Source organism: Marmota flaviventris, chromosome 14 (assembly GCF_047511675.1).
Source record: "Marmota flaviventris isolate mMarFla1 chromosome 14, mMarFla1.hap1, whole genome shotgun sequence".
NCBI classification, from domain to species: Eukaryota; Metazoa; Chordata; class Mammalia; order Rodentia; family Sciuridae; genus Marmota; species Marmota flaviventris.
In genome coordinates this window covers 15,290,729-15,318,027 of record NC_092511.1, presented here as the reverse complement: position 1 = coordinate 15,318,027, position 27,299 = coordinate 15,290,729, and the positions used below count along the sequence as shown (strand labels likewise).

General features: G+C 39.4%; 1 protein-coding gene across 1 annotated transcript in view; it reads left to right on the top strand.

Moving 5' to 3' along the window:
* Nucleotides 1-27,067, top strand: part of Apob (apolipoprotein B) — a 40,064-nt gene extending 12,997 nt beyond the window's left edge. Inside the window, exons 16-31 of the mRNA XM_027937775.2 lie at nt 1,331-1,522; nt 2,417-2,584; nt 3,062-3,273; nt 6,095-6,277; nt 6,844-6,965; nt 8,272-8,482; nt 9,053-9,228; nt 9,356-9,543; nt 10,315-10,460; nt 12,111-12,484; nt 13,035-20,025; nt 20,101-20,600; nt 21,090-21,204; nt 21,308-21,494; nt 25,430-25,738; nt 25,769-27,067. Coding sequence (XP_027793576.2) covers nt 1,331-1,522; nt 2,417-2,584; nt 3,062-3,273; nt 6,095-6,277; nt 6,844-6,965; nt 8,272-8,482; nt 9,053-9,228; nt 9,356-9,543; nt 10,315-10,460; nt 12,111-12,484; nt 13,035-20,025; nt 20,101-20,600; nt 21,090-21,204; nt 21,308-21,494; nt 25,430-25,738; nt 25,769-27,067 — 11,373 coding nt within the window. The remainder of the gene's footprint in view (nt 1-1,330; nt 1,523-2,416; nt 2,585-3,061; nt 3,274-6,094; nt 6,278-6,843; nt 6,966-8,271; nt 8,483-9,052; nt 9,229-9,355; nt 9,544-10,314; nt 10,461-12,110; nt 12,485-13,034; nt 20,026-20,100; nt 20,601-21,089; nt 21,205-21,307; nt 21,495-25,429; nt 25,739-25,768) is intronic.
* Nucleotides 27,068-27,299: the final 232 nt, after the last annotated feature.

Here is a 27,299-nt window from a genome sequence, read left to right as displayed (position 1 = left end):
TTGGGTCTCAGTGCAAAAACATTCTTTTCTAAGCACAGAAGTCATCAAGGTCCTATCTAACTGAAATAACAACTGTGGATGTGTATTAACCAGTCCTACAGGGCTAGGGTCCAGGATCCTCAGCAGTTAAGGGCCTTATGGAAATGCATTGTGTCCAGGAACCAGACTCACTAGGGGCACTCTAGCAAAATGATTAAGAGTATAAAGTATGGGACCTCGGTTTGATTCTAACCTCAGTCTTTAAATTGTGTTATTCCAGGCAAGTTAGTTAATACTATATATGTCTGTTCCTGCACCCTCAGGGTACTAATAGTAATCCACACTTCACAAAGTTATTTAAAGACTACATTAAATAAGGTACATAAAATGCTAAGCACAGTGCCTGACACCAGTCTCGGATACTCAATAAGAAGCTACTATTATAAGTTTTAAATTGTTATTTTTTAAATATTTCTTTATTATTAGCTGCTTCCTTTGACTATCACTCATATCAGTGCACTAGTTAATGGGACCAGAATCCATTCTGAGGCTGGCAATGAGTCCCCAGTGAAGGAGTAGAAACTAGCTTGTATATCTGCAGCTTCTTAGTCTTTAATTTTTTGCTATCTAAAATGTGGTCTGATGATTGACACTACATGATAGCTTGTTATAAATGCAGGACCTCAAGCCCACAAAGACCTACTGAATCAGAATCTGCATTTTAATAAGACCCCAGGGGACTTGTGTGTACATTCAAGGTTGAGAACAGGGCAATAATTTGCTCCCAGATGCTCCCTGATAGTCTCATTTCCATCTTCTGATTTGCCAACCTCCACTTGAAGCCGATATCCTTAGATATGTTTGGGGTCTAGCAATTTCTTTTCCTTCATAATATCTGTGCATTGGTCTATAGAATTCTTCCTGTCTCTAAGAAGAACAGGTCTACAAGCTTTTGACTTACTTATAAGAAAACTATACTTTCTTAGAAAACCCCGGTACTCTTCCTTAGTTGAAGCAGAGAGGGCTGAGTAGGGAAGTGGGACAGAGGTCTTTTAATCCTGAGGAGCTCTGTGGATCTTGGAATCCTGGAGACCAGGGATTCCCCTTACTATTCCTGCATGTTTGTTTTTGTTTTTTTTCAAGTTAAGGACAGCTTTGAAAGTACTACTAGTCCTGAAAAGATCTCAGGTGTTTTGATCTTTGTTTAGATGAATTTCTTTCAGTAAAAGGAGCCTGATTCCCTAAAGCCCCAGCTCCAGAGTTTGTGTTTAGGCCAGTCATGTCAGCAGGAGACAGATCCCCCTCAGACAAAGCTGACCTCTCACTAAACATTGTGTTACTAAAATCCCAGGACATGGTAAATGGAATTATGCCCATCGTTGAAAAGCTGATCAATGATTTGAAATCCAAAGAAATCCCAGAAGCCAGAGCCTACCTCCGCATCTTGGGAGAAGAGCTTGGCTTTGTCAGGCTCCAAGACCTCCAGCTCCTGGGAAGGCTGCTGCTGAGTGGTGTTCAAACGCTGCAGGGAATCCAACACCTGGTAAGTGACCAGGCCCCTCGGAGGGCCCACAGATTAGCAGGTGCTCTTCCTAGATCTCCCAGACTCCCTTAAGATCCTTGCCACACAGAGCAGAGAAAGTGCCTATATTTCCTTCAAAGATACAAGTTTGCTCTGAATTTCAATGAAGAAGATCTTTAACTCACAAGGAATTGGCGCATTCAGAAATGAAGCTATTCATAATGTTAGCTGTACTTTTAAGAGCATTAGTTTGATCTTCTAGAAAATGCTGTTAAGAATATCTTCCTCCACCTGCAAGAAAGACTACTTTTAATATTAAAAGGACACAATGATTATTTAAGAAATGTTTGGCCAACTGTAACACACTATCTAAATATTTGCCACAATTTTTATTATAATTAATTTACTAATAAAAGAGAAAATATATCCCCATGATTAAATAAATATTCATGTTGGTTTTAAAAAAACACTGAAGTTATTTTATGGAAATGTTACAAAACAAAAAACCATGTATGTTAATATGTACATCATTTCAGGAGCTTTTTTATTTAAAATTAATTTTACCAAAATATAATACACTTCAAGTAAACTCTCATTTACATTCAGATTTTTAAAAAGAAAACAGAATTAAGCCAAGCCATAGATTTTACTTGGAGCTTATAAGGCTCTGAGGCCCTGTACTATTCCTAGGTACTTTCTGAACCATCAGTTGAACATGATATTTAATTCAGAGCAATTGCATATATCCAAATGCATTGATGTGAGTAACATTAACCTTTATTTATGAAATTATCCAGCTAAATATGCTAATTCTTTTTTCTGGATAAAGAGAAATTATTCCTTTATATTTGGGAGGTTGCATTTGACAAAACTCACTTAGAAGGCTCAATTTACTCTCCCCTGTTCAATTTGCAGATTGGACAGGCCATAAGGGAAGGCTCAAAGAGTGATTTGTTTCTTCACTACATCTTTATGGACAATGCCTTTGAGCTTCCCACTGGAGTGGGGTCACAGTTGCAAGTGTCCTTATCTGGAGTCATCACCCCTGGGACTAAGGCTGGAGTAAAACTGGAACTAGCCAATGTAAGACCCTGTTTACATTGATTGCAAATAAGTGGGTGTTGTTCTTTTCCTCTTATGGGGGGGAGGACATTTTAAATGTTTCACATTTTAAAAACATGTTTCTAGTTCACAACAATGTACATCATCCTAGTAATCACCTCATTAATTTTTATGAAAATCTTTAGGGTTCCACCAGCATGCACTACCTTACCATCGCCAGTTGAATTATGGCAATAAGATGAAAACTCAGTTGTTTGCTTCATAAATGAGTGTTCTGATCATCTTTCTGTCTAAGTTGCTTCCTAGCCCTTCATAGTGAAGTCTGGCTCTGGAGAACTGGGCACTGGGCTTTCTTCCTCTAAATAAATCACAATACTATTTCCTGAGATGCAAGTTATCCAGTGATATTTGCCCAGAGATGGGAAAGGTGGGGTTGATCTGACAACCAGGGGACTGAGGAATTTAACAATACTGAATAGATTGTTTTCTGACTTGCAGATGCAGGCTGACCTGTTGGTAAAGCCCTCTATGACTGTGGAGTTTGCAACAAATATGGGCATCATTCTTCCTGGCTTTGCCAGGAGTGGTGTCCAAATGAACACCAACTTCTTCCATGAGTCAGGCCTGGAGGCTCGTGTGACCCTGAAGACTGGACAACTGAAGTTCATCATTCCTTCTCCAAGGAGGCCAGTCAAGTTATTTAGTGGCAGGTAATTCTTTCAGCCAGGTGTGCCTGGCCAGTTTCAAAGAGTTGAAAACATATCTGTAGGATTTAGTCAGGCTAGATAACCAACAGGGAAAATTCTAGTTCCAGAGAAGCAGAAGAGGGAAGGAAGATTCTTATTACCTATTTTTAACCTAGCCTAGATGCAAACACACAAAATAATTGCCTTTCTACATTTTACTAAATTGTCCTATATCATCCTTCATTGAGACTTAATATCTATGTTTAGTTGGTCATAACTCTGCTGTGGAGGATTTTGTTGTTATTGTTGATTGCTTAGAGAATGAAGTAGCACTAGCTCTACAGAAATCTCCCTTGAAAAAAAAATGAACATTTTTCTCTAGGAAAAATACCAAAGGCCATATTTATTTGTGGTAGCTAGCTCAGTGGATAAAGCATGAAAATCCATGATAGATTATAGGATTCAGCCTCTGTTGAGAGTTCCATTTTCAATGATATCCTCCACCACTGATTGACCTTAGTTTTTGATATTTTGAACACATTAATTTTCTCATTCAGACATAGAATTTAGGTCTCTGGGCTTCTATAGCTTAACTTTATAGGGAGACGTACAGTGGAGAAAACTGCTGCAATGGAGTGAGAGCTAGATTAGAGGCAATATTACAATACTGTGAAACTTGAGGGAGTCAGAGCAGGCTTTCTGACACAGGTACACTTGATCTGCTGCGAAGGACTGAGACCGACCCAAGCAAAGTAAAAAGAAATGAGTGTTCTAGGCAGAGAAAAGTATGTATAGCAGCCTAATAAAAAAGAAAATGGTTCATGGAACTGAAAGAAATTGAGTATGCCAAAGTGCACCAAGAGCATAATTGGCGGTGGTGGGGAGAAAGGGGTCTGGGGCAACCATGGACCACCTTTTCAGCCACCATAAAGAACCCAGACTCTTCTGAAGGCAAAAGAGTTGAAAAGGAGAGTATAACTAAGGCAAGGCTGGTGTTTTAGATGAACTACTCTGACTCCAGGGTGGAAAATGTGGGAAAGTAGCAAGACTGGAAGACATTTAAGAGTTTGTTTAAAATACATATGTGTGAGAGGTGACAATGGCCTGCATTGGAGGTGACCATGGTCTGCAGAGAGGAGTGAGAGGTATCAGAAATTGCATGGAGATAGGAATCAGGAGCACTTGATTCTTGACTGGATATGGGTATAAGGGAAGAGAGAAGGGAAGCAGAGTGACCTTCATTTTAAACAGGAACTACAGAGGGAGAGCTGTTCGGTTAGAGAAAGATGACAAATTCAGTTTTGGATGTGCTGTATTTATATCCTATGAAACAACCAACTAGAACTATCTAGGTGGCAGATGGACTTATGACCCTGAGCCTAGCAAAGAGGTTTGAGCTCAGTCGCGGAGTTGGGCATCACCAGTATATAGCAGAGCGAGGAAATAGAAGCTGGTATAGAGAGCAACCAGAGAGGTAGACGGAGAACCAAGGCCATAAGGGTCTAGAAGCCAAGAAGACACTAAAGGCTAGAACAGGCCATAGGCAGGCCACAGCTGGCATGTAGGACTCCAGCCCATCAGCAAAGGTTGGTCTTGGGGAACCACCAACAATGAGAAAAAAAATACTGGGGAAAGGATGGAGTATTTAAAAGAAAGCATCCTTCAAAGATACGGGGACATTTTTTAACTTCCTTGTATTTTCACTAATTTAAAGTACATATATAAGAGGAGGGTACCATGATCTTTTCAGAGGATAAAGACTCTGGCATCTTGATGTAGCCATAAGTAAACAAGTCTACTGAATGCTCCTGAGAGGTCAGAGATGATAAAGCCTCACTAGATTCATTGGATTTAGGAGCATGAAGGGGTCTGGAGATATTGATGAAAGCATTTTCAGAAACGTGACAAGGGTAACATTCAGAGCACAGTTCAGCAAGAAGTGTGTTGGAAGAACCCCACAAAGGCCAACACCCTGTTGATAGGGTTATGAGAGAAGGTGACAGGGAAAGAAAGAGGGGTGTGTGTGTGTGTGTGTGTGTGTGTGTGTGTGTGTAGTGTGAGAATGGGAGAAGAGACTTATGCATGTTTAATGCTGGTAAAAAAGAAGCCAGCAGAGCATGAGAGATTTCACATGAAAGACCGACAGGGTTCCTCTTGCCCTGTATCATATATGAAGGACGGAGCACCGTAAGTTCAGTCCCAGTGACGAGTTAGTTAGTGTCTCTGAACCGTTGTTTCTTCTGTAAAATGAGAATCCTATTCCTGCTTTTGTGGGGATCAGAGGTAACGCACAAAAAGAAATTAGTGCAGTGTCTGAAGCCTAAGAGTCACCATTTGTTTCTCAGTAAATCAAATAAGATGGGTATGGACAGAGGTGGATAGGAGGAAAGGGAGCATGTGTATAGTAAGAACTATGTTTATTTTTTAAAAGAATGATGTTCATTTTTTTTAATCTTTTAAAAAATTTTAGTGCATGATAGTTATATATAATGATAGGGTTCCTTTTGATATATTCATAAATATATATAACATAGTTTTCTCCATTTCAATTCCCAGCACTAACCTCTCTCCCATCCTTCCCCTGATCCCTTTCCTCTACTTTATTAGTCTTTTTTAATTTTTAAATTCATTTTGTAATTAATGAATTATAGTTATATATAAAATTGGAATGCATTGTGGTATAGTCATACATGCACCTAGTATAATTTGGTCAATTTAATTTCCCAGTTCTTCCCCTTTCCCTTCCCTCCTCCTCCCCTTTGATTTCCCACTTCTACTCTCCTGATCTCCCTGTTCATTTGAATTCCTGGCTTAAAGATAACTTTGATTTTTCATCCTTCACCAGCAACACATTGCATTTGGTCTCCACCACCAAAACAGAAGTGATCCCTCCTCTCATTGAGAACAGGCAGTCCTGGTCAACTTGCAGGCCTTTTGTCACTGGACTCAGCTACTGCACCACAGGAGCTTACTCCAACGCTAGCTCCACCGAGTCTGCCTCCTACTACCCACTGACAGGTGACACCAGGTGAGAGATGCTCAGTGCACAGCCTGAATCTGCTTGCCATCCACATTGTGGCCACCTGGCAGGGCAAACAGAAAAAGGCCATATGATGTAGCCTTATGTCAATCTTAGGGGCTTATACCATCCTTTGGGTATTTAAAATAGTGGTCGTGTGGCCAGCACTTCTTTTCCCTTCATGTGCTGGATGAGAAGATCAGAGCACATTCCAATTTGCTCCTACCTCATCGTCAGAGTTTCTGAGCCTCCAGACCCATGGGTAGGAGCTTCCTAGAGCTCACCAGCATGCCCAAAGCCTCCACAGTGCTCAGGGTCCCCTGTCTTCATCCCCTCACACATTCTGTTGTCAGCTTTTGCTGATAGGGCCAGCCAGCTGTTCCTGTACTTGTACAAAAGCCTGGGAATCCTAGGATTTGTCCTTGTCTTAGGCTCTGGGAGGAACTGAAGGGATCATAAAGATCATTATTAGTTACAGGCAAGAGATAAGGTTAAAATAAGGACCTTACTTTTATTGCACTTGATACTGAATTGTTGGGGGATATTATTGCCATCATTCACTGTAATTTCTTTAGATATGAGCTGGAACTGAAGCCTACAGGAGAGGTGGAACAATATTCTGCCAGTGCAACCTATGAACTCCAGAGGGAAGAGAGAGCCTTGGTGGACACACTGAAGTTCATAATTCAGGCAGAAGGTGAGTATACAAAAAGAGGATGCTGCCTCTCTACCCTCAGTCTCAGGTTCAGGACTCAAAGGGAGAAATATGTAATGTAACGTATTTAACAAATATTGACTGAGTGCCCAACTAAGTATCAGGCCTGTTCTGAGAGCTGAGGCTCAAACAGGGAACATTGAAGTCTCTATCTTTGTGGAAGTTACAGTAAACAACCAAACAATTAAATATTTGAGCTGTCAATCCATGGTAGGGACCAAAACAGAACATAGATGGGCCTAGGGAATGCTGGGAGTGTTGGGGAGGAGAAAAGTTGGGGAAGGGAGTGATTCTGGGAACAAAAAGGGAAAGTCTCACTGGTAAAGTAAACACAAAAGGAGATGTGAGGGAGGTAAGCCCTGTGCCAAGAGTGTTATATGCTAAGGTGCCAGCAGTTGCATGGACTCCAAGGCTGGCATGGGGCTGCCAAGTTTGAAAAAAGGAAAGAAAGCCAACGTGATTGAAGCAGAGAGATCCGGGAGGAAAGTGATAGAAAATGAAATCAGAGAAATAAGGGGAGGTAGAGGAGAGATAGACTTGTAAGACATGGTAAGAACTTTGACTTTTTCTGTGAATAAAATAAGAAGCCACTGAAGGTTTTTCATGGTTTATGTTTATGTTGGCAAAAGGTTGCAAAAGAGGAAAGGACACTGATGTGTAGGTTACAACGATAATTCAAGCAAGAGATGTAGTTGCTTTGAATGAGAGTGGTAGCAGAAGAGGTATGAAAAGTGGTCAGATTCTGGCCATATTCCAAACCCTGAATGTGCTGAGTGATCCCTACTTCAGAGCCTTTGCATATCCAACCTTCTGCCTGGAAGGCTCACTGCAGAACTGGCATGGTGCATCCCCACAATCTACTCATTGTGGTCTCTGCCCACATACCCATCTTGCAGAGAGAACTTCTCTGACCACCACATATTAAATAGCTTCTCTTTTATCCGTTTCTTTCATCTTCATATCCAGTTTTACTTTTCTTCACATTTAGTACCATCTGATGTAAGTAATTGGCTGGCCTGTTGTCTGTACAGCCCTACTAGAAGGTAAACTCTATAAGGGCAGACTCCCCAATGCCAAGAGCAGTGCCCAGAATATAATCCACCATCAGTAAATACTTGCAAGTTGAGTGAATTATGAATACCACAGAGTTAAAAACGTAAGGTAAAATTTTCAACTGTGTTCTTGTTTAAGCACATCGAGTACCCAGGGTTTCTCTACCTTATCCTTTCCTTCCTTCTCTAAGTAGATTCTCTTAGCACACCCTCTTAATTATTTTGTACATTTTCAGGTGTGAAGCATACAGAGGCTACAATGATGTTCAAATATAATCGGCAGAGTAGAACTTTATTCAGTGAAATCCAAATTCCAGATCTTAATGTTGACCTTGGAACAGTCCTCAGAGTTAGTGATGAGTCTGCTCAGGACAAAAAGTCTTACAAACTCACCCTGGACATTCAGAATAAGAAAATCACTGAAGTCGCTCTGATGGGCCACATAAGGTAAGGAAGGCATGGGAGATCCTACCTGAGCTGTAGGCCCTGGTAGCTCTTTCCCTTCTTACCCCAGCTTTAAACTAAGACAAATGCATCCCTCATCTATCATCTGGCAAACAGCGTCCTCAAGTGTCTTGACCCTCTGCACATTTTTAGTTGGATCTTCCTATTATTTATCTTGCACTTATTATCCACTTATCAAATACTGTGCTCAGTACACTAAAAAATTTTCTGAGTCCTCACCTTAAACTGCAAGGTAGGTATGAATTTCCCTATTTTATAGATAAGGAAATGGTAGCTCTGAGCAGTTTAATCTTTTGGCCAAGGCCAAGAGTTCGTAAACAGCAAAGCAGATTGAAACAATTTTCAAAAAGTTCATCTGTTCCCTGCAAAGTCCTGCACTTTTGCTGAGTATTAGCCTTGAAGTTAATGCATTTGGTCTGTCTGTGGCCTTGTTTTTCACCCATTAATGTATCTTACTTTTATCACTAAAAAATGTAATTCCTAACTGTTGAATTCTGCATATCTCCTTGGAATGGAAAAATCATTGAAGCCAAATGATTTTCTTTTCCATAGTTATGACACTAAGGAAGAAAGCAAAATCAAAGGTGTCATTTCCATACCCCGCTTACAAGCAGAAGCCAGAAGTGAGATCCTGACCCGCTGGTCCCCAACCAAACTGCTCCTCCAAATGGACTCATCTGCTACAGCTTATGGCTCAACAGTTTCCAAGAGACTGGCCTGGCGCTATGGTATGTGCCTCTTCTTCCCACAAGCACTTCCAAGGGCACTGTGTACTTCAGTGTAACTGCCAAGTGCCATGGACACAGGCTGACCTGTGTTGTACCACTGACAACTATTTCATATGTGCCTTTCTAGATGAGGAGAAGATTGAATTTGAATGGAACACAGGCACCAATGTGGATACCAAAAAAGTTGCCTCCAATTTCCCAGTGGATCTCTCTGATTTTTATAGAGCCTTCCTGCTGCATGCCAGTAGTCTCCCAGATAACAGAGTTCCTCAAACAGACATGACTTTCCGGCAGATGGGATCCAAATTAAGAGTTGTAAGTATGAATCAATCAGCAAAATAGATTCATGGTTAAAAGTGCTAATCACATCCTTAACTCTAAGATAGGTGTATGAGGGTATCCAAAGATGCTTAAGGCATGCTTCCTGCACCTAAGGAATTTCTGGAGAGAAAAGAAACATCAAGCATGCTTAGTTCTCCAGTTACACAAAGCTGAATATGATAAATACCCAGTGAATGCTATAAGCAAAAGAGTTTGCTGTGTCTACATATATGAACAGAAACTTCAAGACATGGGCTAGGAGTCTATGTTACATATTCTTAAAATAAGGGAAGAGATCAGTGACTGGCAGCCCAAAATCATAATTTTCTGTAATTAATAATAATAATTATTATTATATATTATTATTAATTACTATTATTTTATTTATTTGTTTATTTATTATTAATAATAATAAATATTATTATTATTATACCAGAGATTGACCTCAGAGGTGCTTAACCACTGAGCCACATCCTCAGCCTTTTTTTATTTTTTTTATTTTGAGACAGGGTCTTGCTAAGTTTCTTAGGGCCTTGCTAAGTTGCTGAGGCTGACTTTGAACTCATGATCTGCCTGCCTCAGTCTCCTGAGCCACTTGGATTACATGCACCACCATGCCCATCACTATAACTTATTTTTAACTTTTACTTCATTGTTCTGCTTGATAACTGACCTGTCAAATCTGAATTATCACGTAATGTTAATTTCACTTTGAGGATCACCCAGTCCCATTTCTTGCTCTAAAAATCTTCTATCATTTTGTAGGCAACAAACAGCTGGCTTCAGAAGGCATCCGAGAGTCTTCCGTTTGCCCAGACTTTGCAGGATCACCTCAGTGGCTTGACAGAGTTGAGCTTCCAGAAAATGAGATTTCCAACCTTCCAAGTCCCAGAAAACCTCTTCTTAAAAAGGTAAAAGAAGAAACTAAAGAAGTTTCTCAAACCATGCAAAGCACATGGAAAATTTGACATAGTATGATTGTTACTGTTTTTATTTAATTTTAAGGGAAATAATATAAGCATTTTTAAGGAGATGAATAACTATAGCATAAATACTGTGACACTTTTGCATTATTAAACATGAGGTCTGAATGTGACGGTCAACCCAAAATGAACCCAAAAGACAATTGAGTAATTCTGGTACTTTCCTCCTAAGATGTTTTATTTACTACAATCTGAATTTGAAAGGTATTCAGCTTTCTTCCATCACAAGTAAACACCTTATTCCAGACCAGAGTATATTCACACTTGTTTGACTGTGAAGAGTTCAAGAGAGGCTGGAGGAATTATTGACTATGGGCTTGCTGTTTAACTATGGAGGGTCAGAACAACCATTGAGCATTGAATAAAGGCAGCATTTGGAGAGAGATTCAGTTTAGCAATACAACTTAACCCTTACCCAAAAAGTCAGATTCCAAACTGCTCAGTCCGTTTCTGTATTTACAAAAAATATATGAAATGCTCTGCTTGTCTTATTTCATGAAAATAAGAAATCAGAGTGACTGATCTCTGTACTTTACTCCGTTAAAAAAAAAATAAGTGGCCTATGTCATGTGGACCCTCCCATGGTCAGTGGCAGAGGAGCAGTTTAATAGGCCAAATTATTGTAAAAGGGCAGAAGTCTGCCAAAGCACCCATACGGAAAAAGACTGTAGGAGATGGAAAAGGGTGGCAGCACAGAGGACTCAGGAACCCTCCTTCTCTGCTGGTATTTCAGGACCTACGAATTGGACAGGGCCTGACTGGTCATTGGTCATCCTCCTGCTGAAAGCAGGCATCTTTTTGCAGCAATAAAATGAACAATTTATTTGCACATAATAGCTAAACCCCTCTCTCCCCCTTTATTTTTTTTTAAGTTATCCTGTTAGTACATTGCATGGGTATGACATTGAAAAGATTGCAAAGTGCTTTTAGGTATTTTTTTCTCATTTGATAACCAAGGCCATCTCTGTGAGTTCAACAGAAAGAATACTGTTATCCCCACTATGCAGAAAACATCACAGAGACTCAGAGGCACTAATTCACTAAGATAACATTACCATTCAGTGGAAATTGAAGATCTCACCCAAATTTATTGCCTTTTATTCCTGTGTACATTCCACATATCAAGTTACCTCAATTTAGTTTAGCAAATATGTACCAAGGGTCCACTACATGCAAAATACTAGACTAGGTACAGTAAGAAGATAGACACTAGATAAGGTAGAGTTCTTCCTCCCAGGGAAGACACTGTACAGACATCAAAAAATGAACAGATAACTTATTATCTAAGCAGAACTAGGACATGCTCTTTGAGATAGGTGTAAGAGACTCTATCACTTTAAGAATGAGAGAAATTAGTTATGACTTGGGTGGAATGGAAATGCTAAGGGATGGCTCTTAGAAGGGCATAGAAAGAGTTTTTTGGGCAGGTAGAGGAAAAAGCAAAGGTATCCAGGCATGGGAAGCAGTGCAATAAAAAATAGTTTAGAAATGGAGTAGATGCAGTATTGCTTGGAAGATCAGATGGCAGAGAGCTGAGTTCTTGATGACTGACTGTGGGGACATTGTTATTCATTTCAGTGATGGCCGGGTCAAATATACCTTGAACAAGAACAGTGTGAAAATTGAGATTCCTTTGCCTTTTGGTGGCAAGTCTTCCAAAGATCTGAAGATGCTAGAGACCATTAGGACACCAGCCCTCAACTTTAAGTCTGTGGGATTCCAGCTGCCATCTCAAGAATTCCAAGTCCCGACTTTTACCATTCCCAAGTTGTATCAACTGCGAGTGCCTCTTTTGGGTGTTCTGGACCTCTCCACAAATATCTACAGCAACTTGTACAACTGGTCTGCCTCCTATACTGGTGGCAACACCAGCAGAGACCACTACAGCCTCCAGGCTCGATACCACATGAAGGCTGACTCTGTGATTGACATGTTTTCCTATAGCATCCAAGGTGAGCCATGCTCAGGTGAAGGGTTCACAGGGCTAACTCATTGCAGTCTCTGGTGGGAGAACCCCCTCTAGGGAGGAAAGGACATGGACTTTCTTATTGTCCTTGCTACTCAGAAGTCTTTTCATCCACTCAACTCATAGGAATATTTATTAAACATGTAATATGTATTTGATATACTCCTAGGTAAGAAAAAGGAAAGGAGTACATAAACCAGCAATTATAACTCAGTGTGAGAAGTGCTATGGTAGGGTGTATAAGGTACATCAAGTTTACTTTATTAATCATAATTCAGCTTGAGTGCCACAGAATATACTAGTATAAGATACAGTGAAACTCTCAATAAGGGAGCCCAAAAAGGTCTTCAGCAGTCAGGGAAAACTTCCTAGAGAAATATATTATGCTTTCAAATTTTATGTTTGCATTATAGATGAGGAGACTACTACACAACTGACCCAGATAAATGGGACTTTTTAATTGAAAGATTTTCAACAATGATTGTTCTGGACATTTTTTTCTTAATTTAACCAATGTCTTTAATTTTTAACATTAGGATCTGGAGAAACAGCTTATGACCAAAGGAATATGCTCACATTAGCTTGTGATGGGTCTCTACGCCACAAATTTCTGGATTCAAAAATCAAGTTCAGTCATGTAGAAAAAATTGGAAACAACCCAGCCTCAAAAGGTTTTCTAACATTTGATGCATCTAGTGCCTGGGGACCACAGATGTCTGCTTCAATCCATTTTGACTCAAAAAAGAAACAACATCTGTATGTCAAAGATGTCAAGATTGATGGGCAATTCAGAGCTTCTTCATTCTATGCTAATGGCATTTATGACCTGTCTTGTCAGAGGGATTCTACCACTGGCCAGCTCAGTGGAGAATCCAACCTGAGGTTTAACTCTTCCTACCTCCAAGGCACCAACCAGATAACTGGAAGGTACAAAGATGGAACCCTCTCCCTCACCTCCACCTCTGATTTGCAAGATGGCATCTTTAAAAATACTGCTTCCCTGAAATATGAGAATTATGAGCTCACTGTGAAATCTGACAGCAATGGGAAATATGAAGACTTTTCTACTTTTAACAAGGTGGATTTGACCTTCTCTAAGCAAAATGCATTGCTACGTTCTGAGTATCAGGCTGACTACAAGTCACTGAGGTTCTTCACCCTTCTGTCTGGGTCACTGAATTCCCATGGAATTGAATTAAATGCTGACATCTTGGGCAGTGACAAAATTAATACTGGTGCTCATAAGGCAACACTAAGGATTGCCCGAGATGGATTATCTACAAGTGCAACCACCAGCTTGAAGTATAGTCCCTTGTTGCTGGAGAATGAGCTGAATGCAGAGCTTGACCTCTCTGGGGCATCCATGAAATTAACAGCAAATGGTCGCTTCAGGGAGCACAACGCAAAATTCAGCCTGGATGGAAAAGCTGCCCTCACAGAGGTATCACTGGGAAGTACTTATCAGGCCATGATTCTGGGTGTCGACAGTAAAAACATTTTCAACTTCAAAATCAGCCAGGAAGGACTGAAGCTTTCAAATGACATGATGGGCTCATATGCTGAAATGAAACTGGACCACTCTAACAGTTTGAATATCGCAGGCTTATCACTGGACCTCTCATCCAAACTTGACAACATTTATAGCACTGACAAGTTTTACAAGCAGAATTTTAACTTACAATTACAGCCCTTTTCTCTTGTAACTACTTTAAACAATGACCTGAGATACAGTGCTCTGGATCTGACCAGCAATGGGAAATTACGGCTGGAACCCTTGAAGCTGAACATGGCTGGAAACCTCAAAGGAGCCTACCAAAATGATGAAATAAAACATATCTACACCATTTCTTATGCTGACTTATCAGCAAGTTATAAAGCAGACACTGTAGCTAGGGTTCAGGGTGTGGAGTTTAGCCATCGGCTCAACACTGATATTGCTGGGCTGGCGTCATCCATTGACATCAGTACAAACTATAATTCAGACTCTCTGCATTTCAGCAACGTTTTCCGTTCTGCAATGGCCCCATTCACCATGGCCATTGATGCACATACAAATGGCAATGGAAAACTGGCTCTCTGGGGAGAGCACACTGGACAACTCTATAGCAAATTCCTGTTGAAAGCAGAACCACTGGCCCTCACTTTCTCTCATGATTACAAAGGGTCCACAAGTCATCTCATGTCCAGCAAAAGCATCAGTACAGCTCTTGATCACAAAGTCAGTGTCCTGCTCACTCCAGCCGAGCAGACAAGCACCTGGAAACTCAAGACTCAATTGAACAACAATGAGTACAGCCAGGACTTTGAAGCTTACAACACTAAAGACAAAATTGGTGTGGAGCTTAGTGGGCGAGCCCTGGCTGACCTTACTGTGCTAGACTCCCCGATTAAAGTGCCATTTTTACTCAGAGAGCCCGTCAATGTCATTGATGCTTTAGAGATGAAAGATGCTATTGACAAGCCCCAAGAATTCACAATTGTTGCTTTTGTAAAGTACGATAAGAACCAAGACGTTCACACCATCAGCCTCCCCTTCTTTGAAACTCTGCCAGAATATCTGGAGAGGAATCGAATAGTAATTATAACTGCTCTGGAAACCATTCAGAAAGAATTGAAACGCATCAATATTGATCAATTTATGAGGAAATACAGAGCAACCCTCAACAGACTCCCACAGCAAGTTAATGACTATCTGAATGCACTTAATTGGGAGAGACAAGTTTCCATTGCCAAGGAGAAACTGAACACTTTCACAGAAAATTATAGAATTACAGAAAATGATCTACAAATTGCATTGGATAATGCCAAAATCAACTTTAATGAAAAACTCTCTCAACTTCAGACATATGTGATACAATTTGATCAGTATATTAAAGATAATTATGATCTACATGATTTTAAAACTGCTATTGCTAAGATTATTGATCAAATCATTGAAAAATGGAAGATTCTTAATGAACATTATCATATCTGTGTACATTTAGTAAAGACAATCAATGATCTGTACGAATTTATTGAAAATATTGATTTTGACGAAACTGGAAGTAGTGTTGCCTCCTGGATCCAGAATGTGGATACTAAGTATCAAGTCAGAATCCAGATACAAGAAAAACTGCAGCAGCTCAACATGCATATTCAGAATACAGACATCCAGGACGTTGCCACAGTGTTAAAACAACGGGTTAAGGATATTGATGTCAGAGTCCTTTTAGATCAATTGAGAACTACAATTTCATTTCAAAGAATAAAGGACATTATTGAACATGTCAAATACTTTGTTACAAATCTTATTGAAGAATTTGAAGTAACTGAGAAAATCAATGCTTTTAGAGCCATAGTCCATGAGTTAATTAGGAAATATGAAGTAGACCAACAAATCCAGGTTTTAATGGATAAATCAGTACAGTTGGCCCACCAGTATAAGTTGAAGGAGACTGTTCAAAAACTAAGCAATGTTTTACAGCAAGTTGAGATAAAAGAATATTATGAGAGATTGGTTGGGTTTATTGATGATGCAGTCAAGCAGCTTAAAGCATTGTCTTTTAAAAAATTCATTGAAGAAGTAAACAGATTGCTGGACATGTTGGTAAAGAAATTAAAATCGTTCGATTACAACCAGTTTGTGAATGAAACCAATAACAAAATACATGAGATGACTCAGAGAATCAATGGTGAAATTCAGGCTCTAGAACTGCCACAGAAAGCTGAAGCACTAAAACTGTTTGTAGAGGACATCAAAGCCATGGTCGCTATCTATTGGGAAAAGCTAAAAGACACCAAAATAACTTTATTCATTGATTGGTTACAGGATGCTTTAAATTCTGCATCTTTGGTTCACATGAAAGCCAGATTCCAAGAAACTCTAGAAGACGTACGAGACCGGATCTATCAAATGGACCTTCAGCGGGAACTTGAGCGATACCTGTCTCTAGTAGGCCAGGTTTATAATACACTTGTCACCTACATTACTGACTGGTGGATTCTTGCTGCTAAGAACTTTACTGACTTTGCAGAGCAATACTCTATCCAAGACTGGGCTGAAAAGGTGAAATCCTTGGTGGAACGAGGGTTCACTGTTCCTAAAATCCAGACCATCTTTGGGACTATGCCTGCCTTTGAGGTCAGTCTCCATGCTCTCCAGGAAGCTACCTTCCAGACTCCTGACTTCATAGTTCCTCTGACAGATCTGAGGATTCCATCAGTTCAGATAAACTTCAAAGAGTTGAAAGATATAAAAATCCCATCCAGGTTTTCCACTCCAGAATTCACTATCCTCAACACCTTCCACATTCCTTCCTTTACAATCGACTTGGTAGAAATCAAAGCAAAGATCATCAGAACCATTGACCAAATGCTGATCAGTGAGCTGCAGTGGCCACTTCCGGAAGTGTATCTGAGGGATTTGAAGATGGGAGACACCCCCCTTGCTTTACTCACACTGCCAGACTTCCATTTGCCAAAAATTACAATTCCAGAAGTCATGATCCCAAATCTCAACCTGAAAGATTTTCAAGTTCCTGACCTTCAAATACCAGACTTCCAGCTTCCCCACATCTCACACACAATCAGAATACCTACTTTTGGCAAGTTGAATAGCATTTTGAAAGTCCAATCTCCCCTTTTCACATTAGATGCAAATGCTAACATCCAGAATGTAACTAGTTCAGAGCACAAAGCAGAGATTGCAGCTTCCATCACTGCCAAAGGAGAGTCCAAATTAGAAGTTCTCAATTTCGATTTCCAAGCAAATGCACAACTCTCAGACCCTAAGATTAATCCACTGGTTCTGAAGGAATCTGTGATATTTTCCAGCAAGTACGTGAGAACAAAGCATGAAAGTGAAATACTATTTTCTGGAAATGCCACTGAAGGAAAATCAGATACAATGGCAAGTTTACACACAGAAAAAAATACACTGGAGTTTAATAATGGTGTGATTGTCAAGATAAATAACCAGCTCAAACTGGAAAGCCACACAAAATACTTCCACAAATTGAACATCCCCAAACTGGACTTATCCAGTAAGGTTGACCTGAACAATGATATCAAGACACTGCTGGAAGCTGGACACTTAACATGGACTTCTTCTGGAATAGGGTCATGGAAACTGGCCTGTCTCAACTTCTCAGATGAGGGAATACATGAATCACAGATCAGCTTCACTGTGGAAGGACCCATCACTTCCTTTGGATTGTCCAATAACATCAGCAGCAAACACCTAAGAGTAAACCAAAAGATCGCTTATGAATCTGGCTTCCTTGACTCTTCTAAGTTTGAAATTAAGTCTGAAGTTGAATCCCAGCATGTGGGCCACAGTATTCTAACTGCTAATGGCATAGCACTGCTCAAAGAAGGGAAGGCAGAGATAACTGGCATCCACAATGCTCATTTAAATGGAAAAGTTATTGGAACTTTGAAAAATTCCCTTTTCTTTTCAGCACAGCCATCTGAAATTACTGCATCCACAAAAAATGAAGGAAATCTGAAAGTTAGTTTTCCACTAAAATTGGTAGGGAAGATAGACTTCCTCAACAACTATGCAATGTTCCTGAGTCCTCATGCCCAGCAAGCAAGTTGGCAAGCAAGTGCTAGGTTCAATCAGTATAAATACCATCAAAATTTCTCTGCCGTGAACAATGGGCACAGCATGGAAGCCCATGTACAGATCAATGGAGATGCCAACCTGGATTTCTTGAGCATTCCTTTGACAATTCCTGAAATAAATCTACCTTATACAACACTCACAACACCCTCACTGAAAGATTTCTCCATATGGGAAGAAACCGGCTTAAAGGAATTCTTGAAAACAACAAAGCAATCATTTGATTTAAGTGTAAAAGCTCGGTACAAAAAAAACAAAGACAGGCATTCCATTGCAATTCCTTTGGGTGTGTTTTTTGAGTTTATCAATCAGAATATCAATTCCTTTGACAGACATTTTGAGAAAGTCAGAGATGACGCCTTAGATTTTCTCACTACATCCTACAATGAAGCAAAAAGTAAGTTTGATGAGTATGAAGTTGAAAGATCTCTCAACAAGCTCCCCAGGACCTTTCAAACTCCCAGATACACTCTCCCAGTCATCAACATGGAAGTATCTCCATTCACAGTAGAGATGTCAGCCTCCAGTCATGTGATCCCCAAAGTGATCAGCACCCCCAATGTCACCATCCCAGGGTCTGGCTTCTATGTGCCATCACACACATTCGTCCTCCCATCCATTGAGTTGCCAGTCCTTCATGCCCCTAGGAATCTACTCAAGGTCGCTCTTCCAGATTTCAAGGAACTGAGTACCATAAACAATATTTTTATTCCAGCCCTGGGCAATATTACTTACGATTTTTCCTTTAAATCAAGTGTCATCACGCTGAATACCAATATTGGACTTTATAATCAATCAGATATTGTGGCTCATTTCCTTTCTTCCTCTTCATTTGTTATTGATGCACTGCAGTACAAATTAGAGGGCACTTCAAGTTTGAGAAGGAAAAGAGGGCTGAAGCTAGCCACAGCTCTGTCTCTCAGCAACAAATTTGTGGAAGGCAGTCATGATAGCACTATTAGCTTAATCGAGAAAAACTTGGAAGCATCAGTGACAACAACTGCCAAAATCCACGTTCCAGTTTTGAGATTGAATTTCAAGCAAGAACTTAATGGAAATACCAAGTCAAAACCTACTGTCTCTTCATCCACTGAATTAAAATATGATTTTAATTCTCCAAAGCTGTACTATACTGCTAAAGGAGCAGTTGACCACAAGCTCAGCTTAGAAAGCCTCACCTCCTACTTTTCCATTGAGTCATCTACTAAAGGAGATGTCAAGGGTTCAGTCCTCTCACGGGAATATTTGGGAACTATTGCCAGCGAGGCCAGTATGTACCTGAATTCCAAGGGCACTCGGTCATCAGTGAAGCTGCAAGGGGCTTCCAAGGTCGATAGTATCTGGAATCTTGAAGTAAAAGAAAATTTTGCTGGAGAAGCCAATCTCCGACGCATATATGCCATCTGGGAACACAATACAAAAAATTACTTACAGCTGCAGGGCCTTTTTTTCACACAAGGAGAACATGCAAGCAAAGCCACCTTGGAACTCTCCCCATGGACAATGTCTGCCCTTGTTCAGGTTCATGCCAGTCAGCCCAGTTCCCTCCTGGACATACCTTACATTGACCAGGAAGTGACTCTGAATGCAAACACTAAGAACCAGAAGGTCAGCTGGAAAAGTGAGATCCAGATTTATTCTGGGTCTCTCCAGAACAACATACAGCTTTCTAATACCCAAGAAGAGGCACGCCTCGACATTGCAGGATCCTTAGGAGGGTCAAACCTTGAACATATCGTCCTACCACTGTATGACAAGAACTTATGGGACCTCCTAAAGCTGGAGGTAACCACCAGCACCAACAGGAGGCAGTATCTTCATGTTTCAACTGCTCTTGTGTACACCAAAAATCCCAATGGCTATCTTCTCTCTGTCCCCGTGCAAGAATTGGCTGATAAATTCATTATATCTGGGTTAAAACTAAATGATCTAAATTCAGTTTTTGTCACACCTACATTTCGAGTCCCATTCACAGATCTTCAGGTTCCATCCTACAAAGTTGACTTCAGTGAAATGAAAATCTATAAAAAGTCAAGAATGTCACCATTTGCACTCAACCTACCAACATTACCCAAAATAAAATTCCCTGAAGTTGATGTTTTAACAAAATATTCTGAATCGGAAAACTCCTCATTTCCCCTTTTTGAGATAACTGTGCCTGAAGCTCAGTTGATTGTAACCCCGTTCACCCTTCCAAAAAGCATTTCCATTGGCAGTGCTGTCTTGGACCTAAATGAGGTGGCCAACAAGATTGGAGGCTTTGAATTGCCTACCATCATCTTGCCTGAGCAGACTATTCAGATTCCTTCCATTAAATTCTCTATACCTGCTGGAATTTGGATTCCTATTTTTGGAGAACTGACTGCATGGTTTCGGGTGGCCTCTCCCCCATATAATGCCACTTGGAGTGCTGGTTTGAAAAACAAAGCAGATCATATTGAAACATTCCTGGATTCCACATGCAGTTCAACCTTAAAGTTCCTGGAATATGACCTAAAAGGTAAGAAAATGACCTGACTCCTTTCCTAGATACTATGTTCTAAATGAAAGTTGTAAGTAATTATATATTTAGTTATGACCAGAGTTACTATTACTCTCAGTAAAATTAAAAGAGGAGATACATATATACCCCATACATTAAAAAAAACTGTAGAAAATAACTGACATTCAAAAAGGATAGGTTCAAAGAAGTAGATTTTTCTGTAATGATTTTAGGACTTACATTGTCTTCTCACTATTTACTTAGATTATAGAGCAGAGTGTATAGTTCAGTGATAGAGCACATACCTAGCATGTGTGGATGCCCTGGGTTTGATCCCCAGCACCAAACAAAAAAAATTATTTCAAAACACTATGAACTAGACATTGCATATTAAAAACATGTAAGTTAGGTGTTTGGTTAAAATAGAATGCTCCAAGTTTCCCAATGAAAATATCTCTGTATTCCATAATTATTTGCCCCACAAAATGTAAACTCTCTCCCCTACAGTGGTGGAAACATATAAATTTGAAGACTACAGTTTCATCTGTAAGAGCAACACAACATTTGTACATCGTGACTTCAGTGTGCTGTATAAAGAAGAGGGCAAATACAAAGGACTGCAGTATGAAACTTTTATTGAAACTTCATTCCTTTTCAAAGCTCATTGTGATGTGTGCCCTCTTTGTGCCCATTATATTGTGACCCAGCTGCATTTCTGCTTTCAGGGACTCGGAAATACAGGCTGCCCTGGACATCACCAGTCCGGTGTTCACTGACCTCTACCTGCGCTATCAAAGAGATAAGCAAATCCAGACCTTCTGGGCAGCCTACCCAGCCATAGATACTGTGGGCCTGAACCTGGGAGAAAAAGGAAACCATGGCATAATAAAGAACCACTACTTCTACCCTCAGGTGAGTCCTAACCAATGGGTTGCCAAAGCCCAAGAGCAGGGAGAGAATTGGGACAGATGATTTAAGACAATTCTTTTTTTATGAATTTATTCTAATTAGTTATATATGTCAGTAGAATACATTTTGACACATTCTACACAAATGAGGCATAACTTTTCATTCTTCTGGATGTACATTGTGCTGAGTCACACCAGTAGTGTAATCATACATGTACATAAGGTAATAACGTCTGACTCATTCTACTGTCCTGCCCATCCCCATCATCCCACCCCTCTCCTCAATTCCCTCTGTATAATCCAAATTTCCTTCATTTTCCCTACCCCGACTCCACTGTAGATTAGCATCCATCCCCTTATCAGAGAAGACATTGGGCCTTTGGTTTTGGGGGATTAGCTTATTTCACTTAGCATTATATTCTCTAGTTTCATCCATTTACCCATAAATGTCATAATTTCATTCTTCTTTAAGGCTGGGTAATATTCCATTGTGTGTATGTACCACAATTTCTTTATCCATTCATCTGTTGAAGGGCATCTAGTTTGGTTTCATAGTTTATCTATTGTGAATTGAGCTGCAATAAACAGCTGATGTGGCTGTATCACTGTAGTATGCTGATTTTAAGTCCTTTGGGTACAAACTGAGGAGTGGGATAGCTGGGTCAAATGATGGTTCCATTCCAGGTTTTCTGAGAAATCTCCAAACTGCTTTCCATAGTGGTTGCATCAATTTGCAGCCCCATCAGCAATGTATAAATGTACCTTTTCCCCCACATCCTCATCAACACTTATTATCGCTTGTATTCTTGATAATTGCCACTATGATTGGGGATGAAATCTTTGCTTTGATTTGCATTTCTCTAATTGCTAGAGATGATGAACATTTTTTCATATGCTTGTAAAGAGTTTGTTCATTTCCTTATCCCATTTATTGAGGATGTTATTTGATTTTCTTGTGTTAAGTTTTTTGGGTTATATATCCTGGAATTAATGCTCAATCTGAGGTACATGTGGTAAATATTTTCCCCCATTCTGTAGGCTCTATCTTCCCGTTATTGTTTCCTTTGCTGAGAAGAAGCTTTTTAGTTTGAATCCATCCCATTTATTGATTCTTAATTTTACTTCTTGTTAAGGAAGTCAGGTCCTAAGCTGACATGATGAAGATTTGGGCCTACTTTTTCTTCTATTAGGCTCAGGGTCTCTGTTCTAGTGCCTAAGTCTTTGATCCACTTTGAGTTGAGTTTTATGCAGAGTGAGAGATAACTTTTAACTTCATTTTGTTACGTATGAATTTCCAGTTTTCTGAGACCATTTGTTGAATAGGCTATCTTTTCTCCAATGTATGTTTTTGGCTCCTTTATATAATGTGAGATGACCATATTTTGTGGGTTTGTCTCTGTCTTCTATTTTGTACCATTGATCTACATGTCTACTTTAGTTCTAATACCATGCCATTTTTTTTTTTTTTTTACTGTGGCTCTGTAGTATAGTTAACCATCTGGTATTTTGATGCCTCCTGCTTCACTCTTCTTGCTAAGGATTGCTTTGACTATTCTGGGGCTCTTATTTTTCCAAATGAATTTCATGATTGCTTTTTCTAGTTCTATGAAGAATGTTATTGGTATTGTAATAGGAATTGCATTAAATATGTATAACACTTATGGTAGTATGTCCATTTTGACAATATTAATTCTGACTATCCAAGAACATGGGAGAGAGATCTTTCCATCTTCTAAGGTCTTCTTCAATCTCTTTCTTTAGTGTTCTATAGTTTTCATTGTATAGGTCTTTCACCTCTTTTGTTAAATTGATTCCCAAGTACTTTATTTTTTTTTTGAGGGGATAGTTTTTTGGGTTTTTTTGTGTTTTTTTTTTTTTTTTGTGTGTGTGTGTGTGAATGGGTTAGTTTTCCTAATTTCTCTTGCAATGGATTCATCACTTATGTATAGAAATGCATTTGATTTATGAGTATTGATTTTATATCCTGCTACTTTGCTGAATTCATTTATTAGTTCTAAAAGTTTTCTGATGAAATTTTTTGGATCTTCTAAATATAGAATCATGTCATTAGCAAATATTAATAGTTTGAGTTCTTCTTTTCCAATTCATATTCTTTTAATTTATTTTGTCTGACTGCTCTAGCTAGAGTTTCAAGGACTATGTTGAATAGAAGTGGTGAAAGAGGGCATCCCTGTCTTGTTCCGGTTTTTAGAGGGAGTGTTTTTAGTTTTTCTCCATTTATAATGATGTTGGCCTTTGGCTTAGCAAAGGTAGCTTTTACAATATTGAGATATGTTTCTAATATCCCTAGTTTTTCTAGTGTTTTGAACATAAAGAGGTGCTGTATTTTGTCAAATGCTTTTCCTGCATCTATTGAGATGATCATATGATGCTTGTATTTAAGTCTATTAATGTGATGAATTACATTCATTGATTTCCATATGTTGAACCAACCTTGTATCCTTAGGATGAACCCCACTTGATTATGGCACACTATCTTTTTAATATTTTTTGTATGTTTTAATTTTCCAGAATTTTATTGACAATTTTTGCATGTAGTTCATCAGGGATATTGGTCTTAAATTTTCTTTCCTTGATATGTCTTTGTCTGCTTTTGATCTCAGTGTGATACTAGCCCCATAGAATGAGTTTGGAAGTGTTCCCTCCTTTTCTATTTCATGAAATACTTTGAGGAGTATTGGTATTAATTCTTCTTTGAATATCTTATAGAACTTGGCTGAGAATCCATCTGGTCCTGGGCTTTTCTTGGTTGGTTGGCTTTTAATGGTGTCTTCTATTTCATTGCTTGAAATTGATCTGTTTAAATTGTGCATGTCCTCCTGATTCAGTTGGGGTAGATCATGTCTCTAGAAATTTTCAATGAAGTTAAGACAATTCTTTCAGAAAGTTCTCAAATTAGATGAAAGATACTCACTAAGGAATTATTCTTCAGAAAGTCTTACAATGAATCCTTCATTGAAATTAATTATTAGTCATGCACATGGCATCATATTAGCACTATTATTATTTTATTACTTCTGGGAAAATCTAGAAAGATAAGGGTCATGCCTAATCATCCAAATACACTTTGTTTTTTGGTGGTCTTGAGGATCTAACCCAGGGTCTTAAACATTCTATGCAAGCACTTCACCACTGAGCCACGTTCCTAGTCCAACCCCACCATCTGCCCTACTTCCAAATATTTCATCATTGGATTTATTTTTTTATTTTTATATATTTTTTCAGTGCTGGGGATTGAACCCCAGGCCTTGCACATGCTAAGCAAGCACTCTAACCCTGAGCCACAGCCAAAGCCCTCTCATCACCTAAATCATGGTTTCGGGAGGTTTCTTGAAGCTTAAAATTCTTTCCCTTAACAGAACAGTTTGATGAGACTCAAGGACTCAGTCTTTTATAAGCTCTACTAGGGCCAAATCAAATATGTCATTACCAGAGGGGGAGACCTAACCTGATTCTATCACCAAGGTTTGTCATAGGTTAGGAGCATGAACACGGAGATGGGGACTCTGGCTCTCTGCTGGTTGAGCTCTGGACATTTTCCTTTTTTGCTACTTCTTTCCCTGAATGTGCCTTTCTCTGCCTCTTCCCTTCTTCCTCTGCCTCCTCTTACTCCCTATTCTTCTTCCCTATCCTTCCTCTCCTATCCCCATTTTTCAGTCCTAGGAAGGCCTTAATGTTAAGTGTTCCTGTATAAATGCCAAGCATGGTTTTTATCCTTTCTGAGGCATATGGTAATGAGAAATTAACAGTGGGTTTTTTTAACCATAAAACAAACATACAAACTGACATGTGAAAGATAAATCCCCTTCAGAATATGAAGGATCCTCTGATCTTTACTTTTAACTGCTAATGAAGTTTTAGTGTAATATATTATGTAATCAGAGTAATTGAAAACATGTCCCCCCTTTCTTGTTTTAGTCCTCTGCAGAGAAAAAACTCATCATATTCATAACTGAGTGGGGGCAGAAATCTGATGAGGAAATTCAGATCAAATTTAATTGGGATGAAGAGGCAGCATCCATATTGCTAAGCTCTCTAAAAGACAGTGTGCCCAAGGCCACAGAGACCTTTTATGACTATGTCAACAAGTACCACCAGGAGTACACAGGACTCAGCCTGACAGATGCTTCTGCAAAGCTGAGGAGAAGTCTACAGAACAGTGCTGAGCAAGCCTATCAAGGGGCCATGAGGCAAATTGATGAGATGGACATGGGTTTCCAGAGAGCAGTCAGCAGCACCACAAGAACTTACCAGGAGTGGAAGGACAAGACCCAGAATCTGTACCAGGAACTATTGGCTCAGGAGAGCCAGGCCAGTTTCCAGACAATCAAGGAGAAGGCATTTGACAGCTTAATACAAATCATCAAGGGGTACCATAGGGCAATTAAGCATCTGATTGACTCATTCATTGATATCCTGAAGTTCTCCAGATTCCATCTCCCAGGGAAAGCTGAGATGTCCACTATTGATGAACTCAACAGTATGGTCATGAAGGAGGTAGGGAAGATACTATCCCAAGTATGTTCAAATATCCAAAATGGGTTAGATAAACTGCTTTCGTATGTCCAAGACCTAGTGGAGAGAACTGAATTAATCAAAGACCTACAGATTAAACTTCCTTTTCATTCAACAAGCTCTAAACTAAAAGATGCAATTCCGGACTTGAGGGAACAGTTGAAATCTTTATCAGGAGAAATTCAAGTAACATTAATTGACTACATATCTATCAATACTACAGAGACACTAAGTGTCCTTTGCAACGTTTTACAATCATTTGTTTTTGAAGAGATAGAAAAAGACATTGAAATCTTAAAAGAGGTGAATTTTACTGATCTTGTTAATGAGATCCTACGTGAGAAAGACAATTTCAAAGATTATGTTCTATATGTTTTTCAAAATCTGAAAGAAAGTCTAGACTTTATCCTCAGTAGGTTAAATGAATTTATTCAAGACCAACTTCAGGACAGCTCTCAAAACTTACAGCAGGTTCATCAGTACATAAAGGCTCTTCGTGAAGAATATTTTGATCCAAGTACAGTTGGCTGGATGGTGAAATATTATAAACTTGAAGAAAAAGTAATGGATTTGATCAGGAGCTTTGTAATTGCCCTTAAGGACTTCCATTCCAAATATACGTCCAGTGTTACTGGATTTACTTCTCAACTCTCAAATCAAGTTAAGCAATTTGTGGACAGAGCTTTCCAAGAATATGTTAGCATCCTTACTGATGCAGATGGAAAAGGGAAAGAAAAGATTGAAGAGCTTTCTACCACCGCTCAGGAAATAATTAAAAGTTGGGCCACTGCAATGAAGAAAATCATTTCTGATTACCATCACCATTTCAGATCTAAACTACAGGATTTTTCAGACCAACTTTCTGATTACTATGAAAAATTCATTGCTGAGGCTACAAGATTGATTGACCTGTCCATTCAAAGCTACCACATGTTTCTAAGATATATCACCAAGTTCCTGACAGAGCTGCAGTCAACCACAGTCAATGATGTAAGCCCCCACATGAAGTTTGCTCCAGGAGAACTGACCATCATCTTTTAATTTTTTAAAGCATTCATTTTTTTTATTTGTTCCAATTAAACTTTCATATAGTAGGGGGAAATCCAAGCCACTGATAAAACCACACATTGAGCCAACCCTGCAGCAGGCAGCTGACTACAAGCAGAACTATGTAAGAACTGGACCTGCACTGACACTGGTGTGAGAGCTCTGGAGGTCTCTGATCTCTAGGGAATTACATTTTTAGCAAGTTAAAGAAAATCAGGATCTGAGT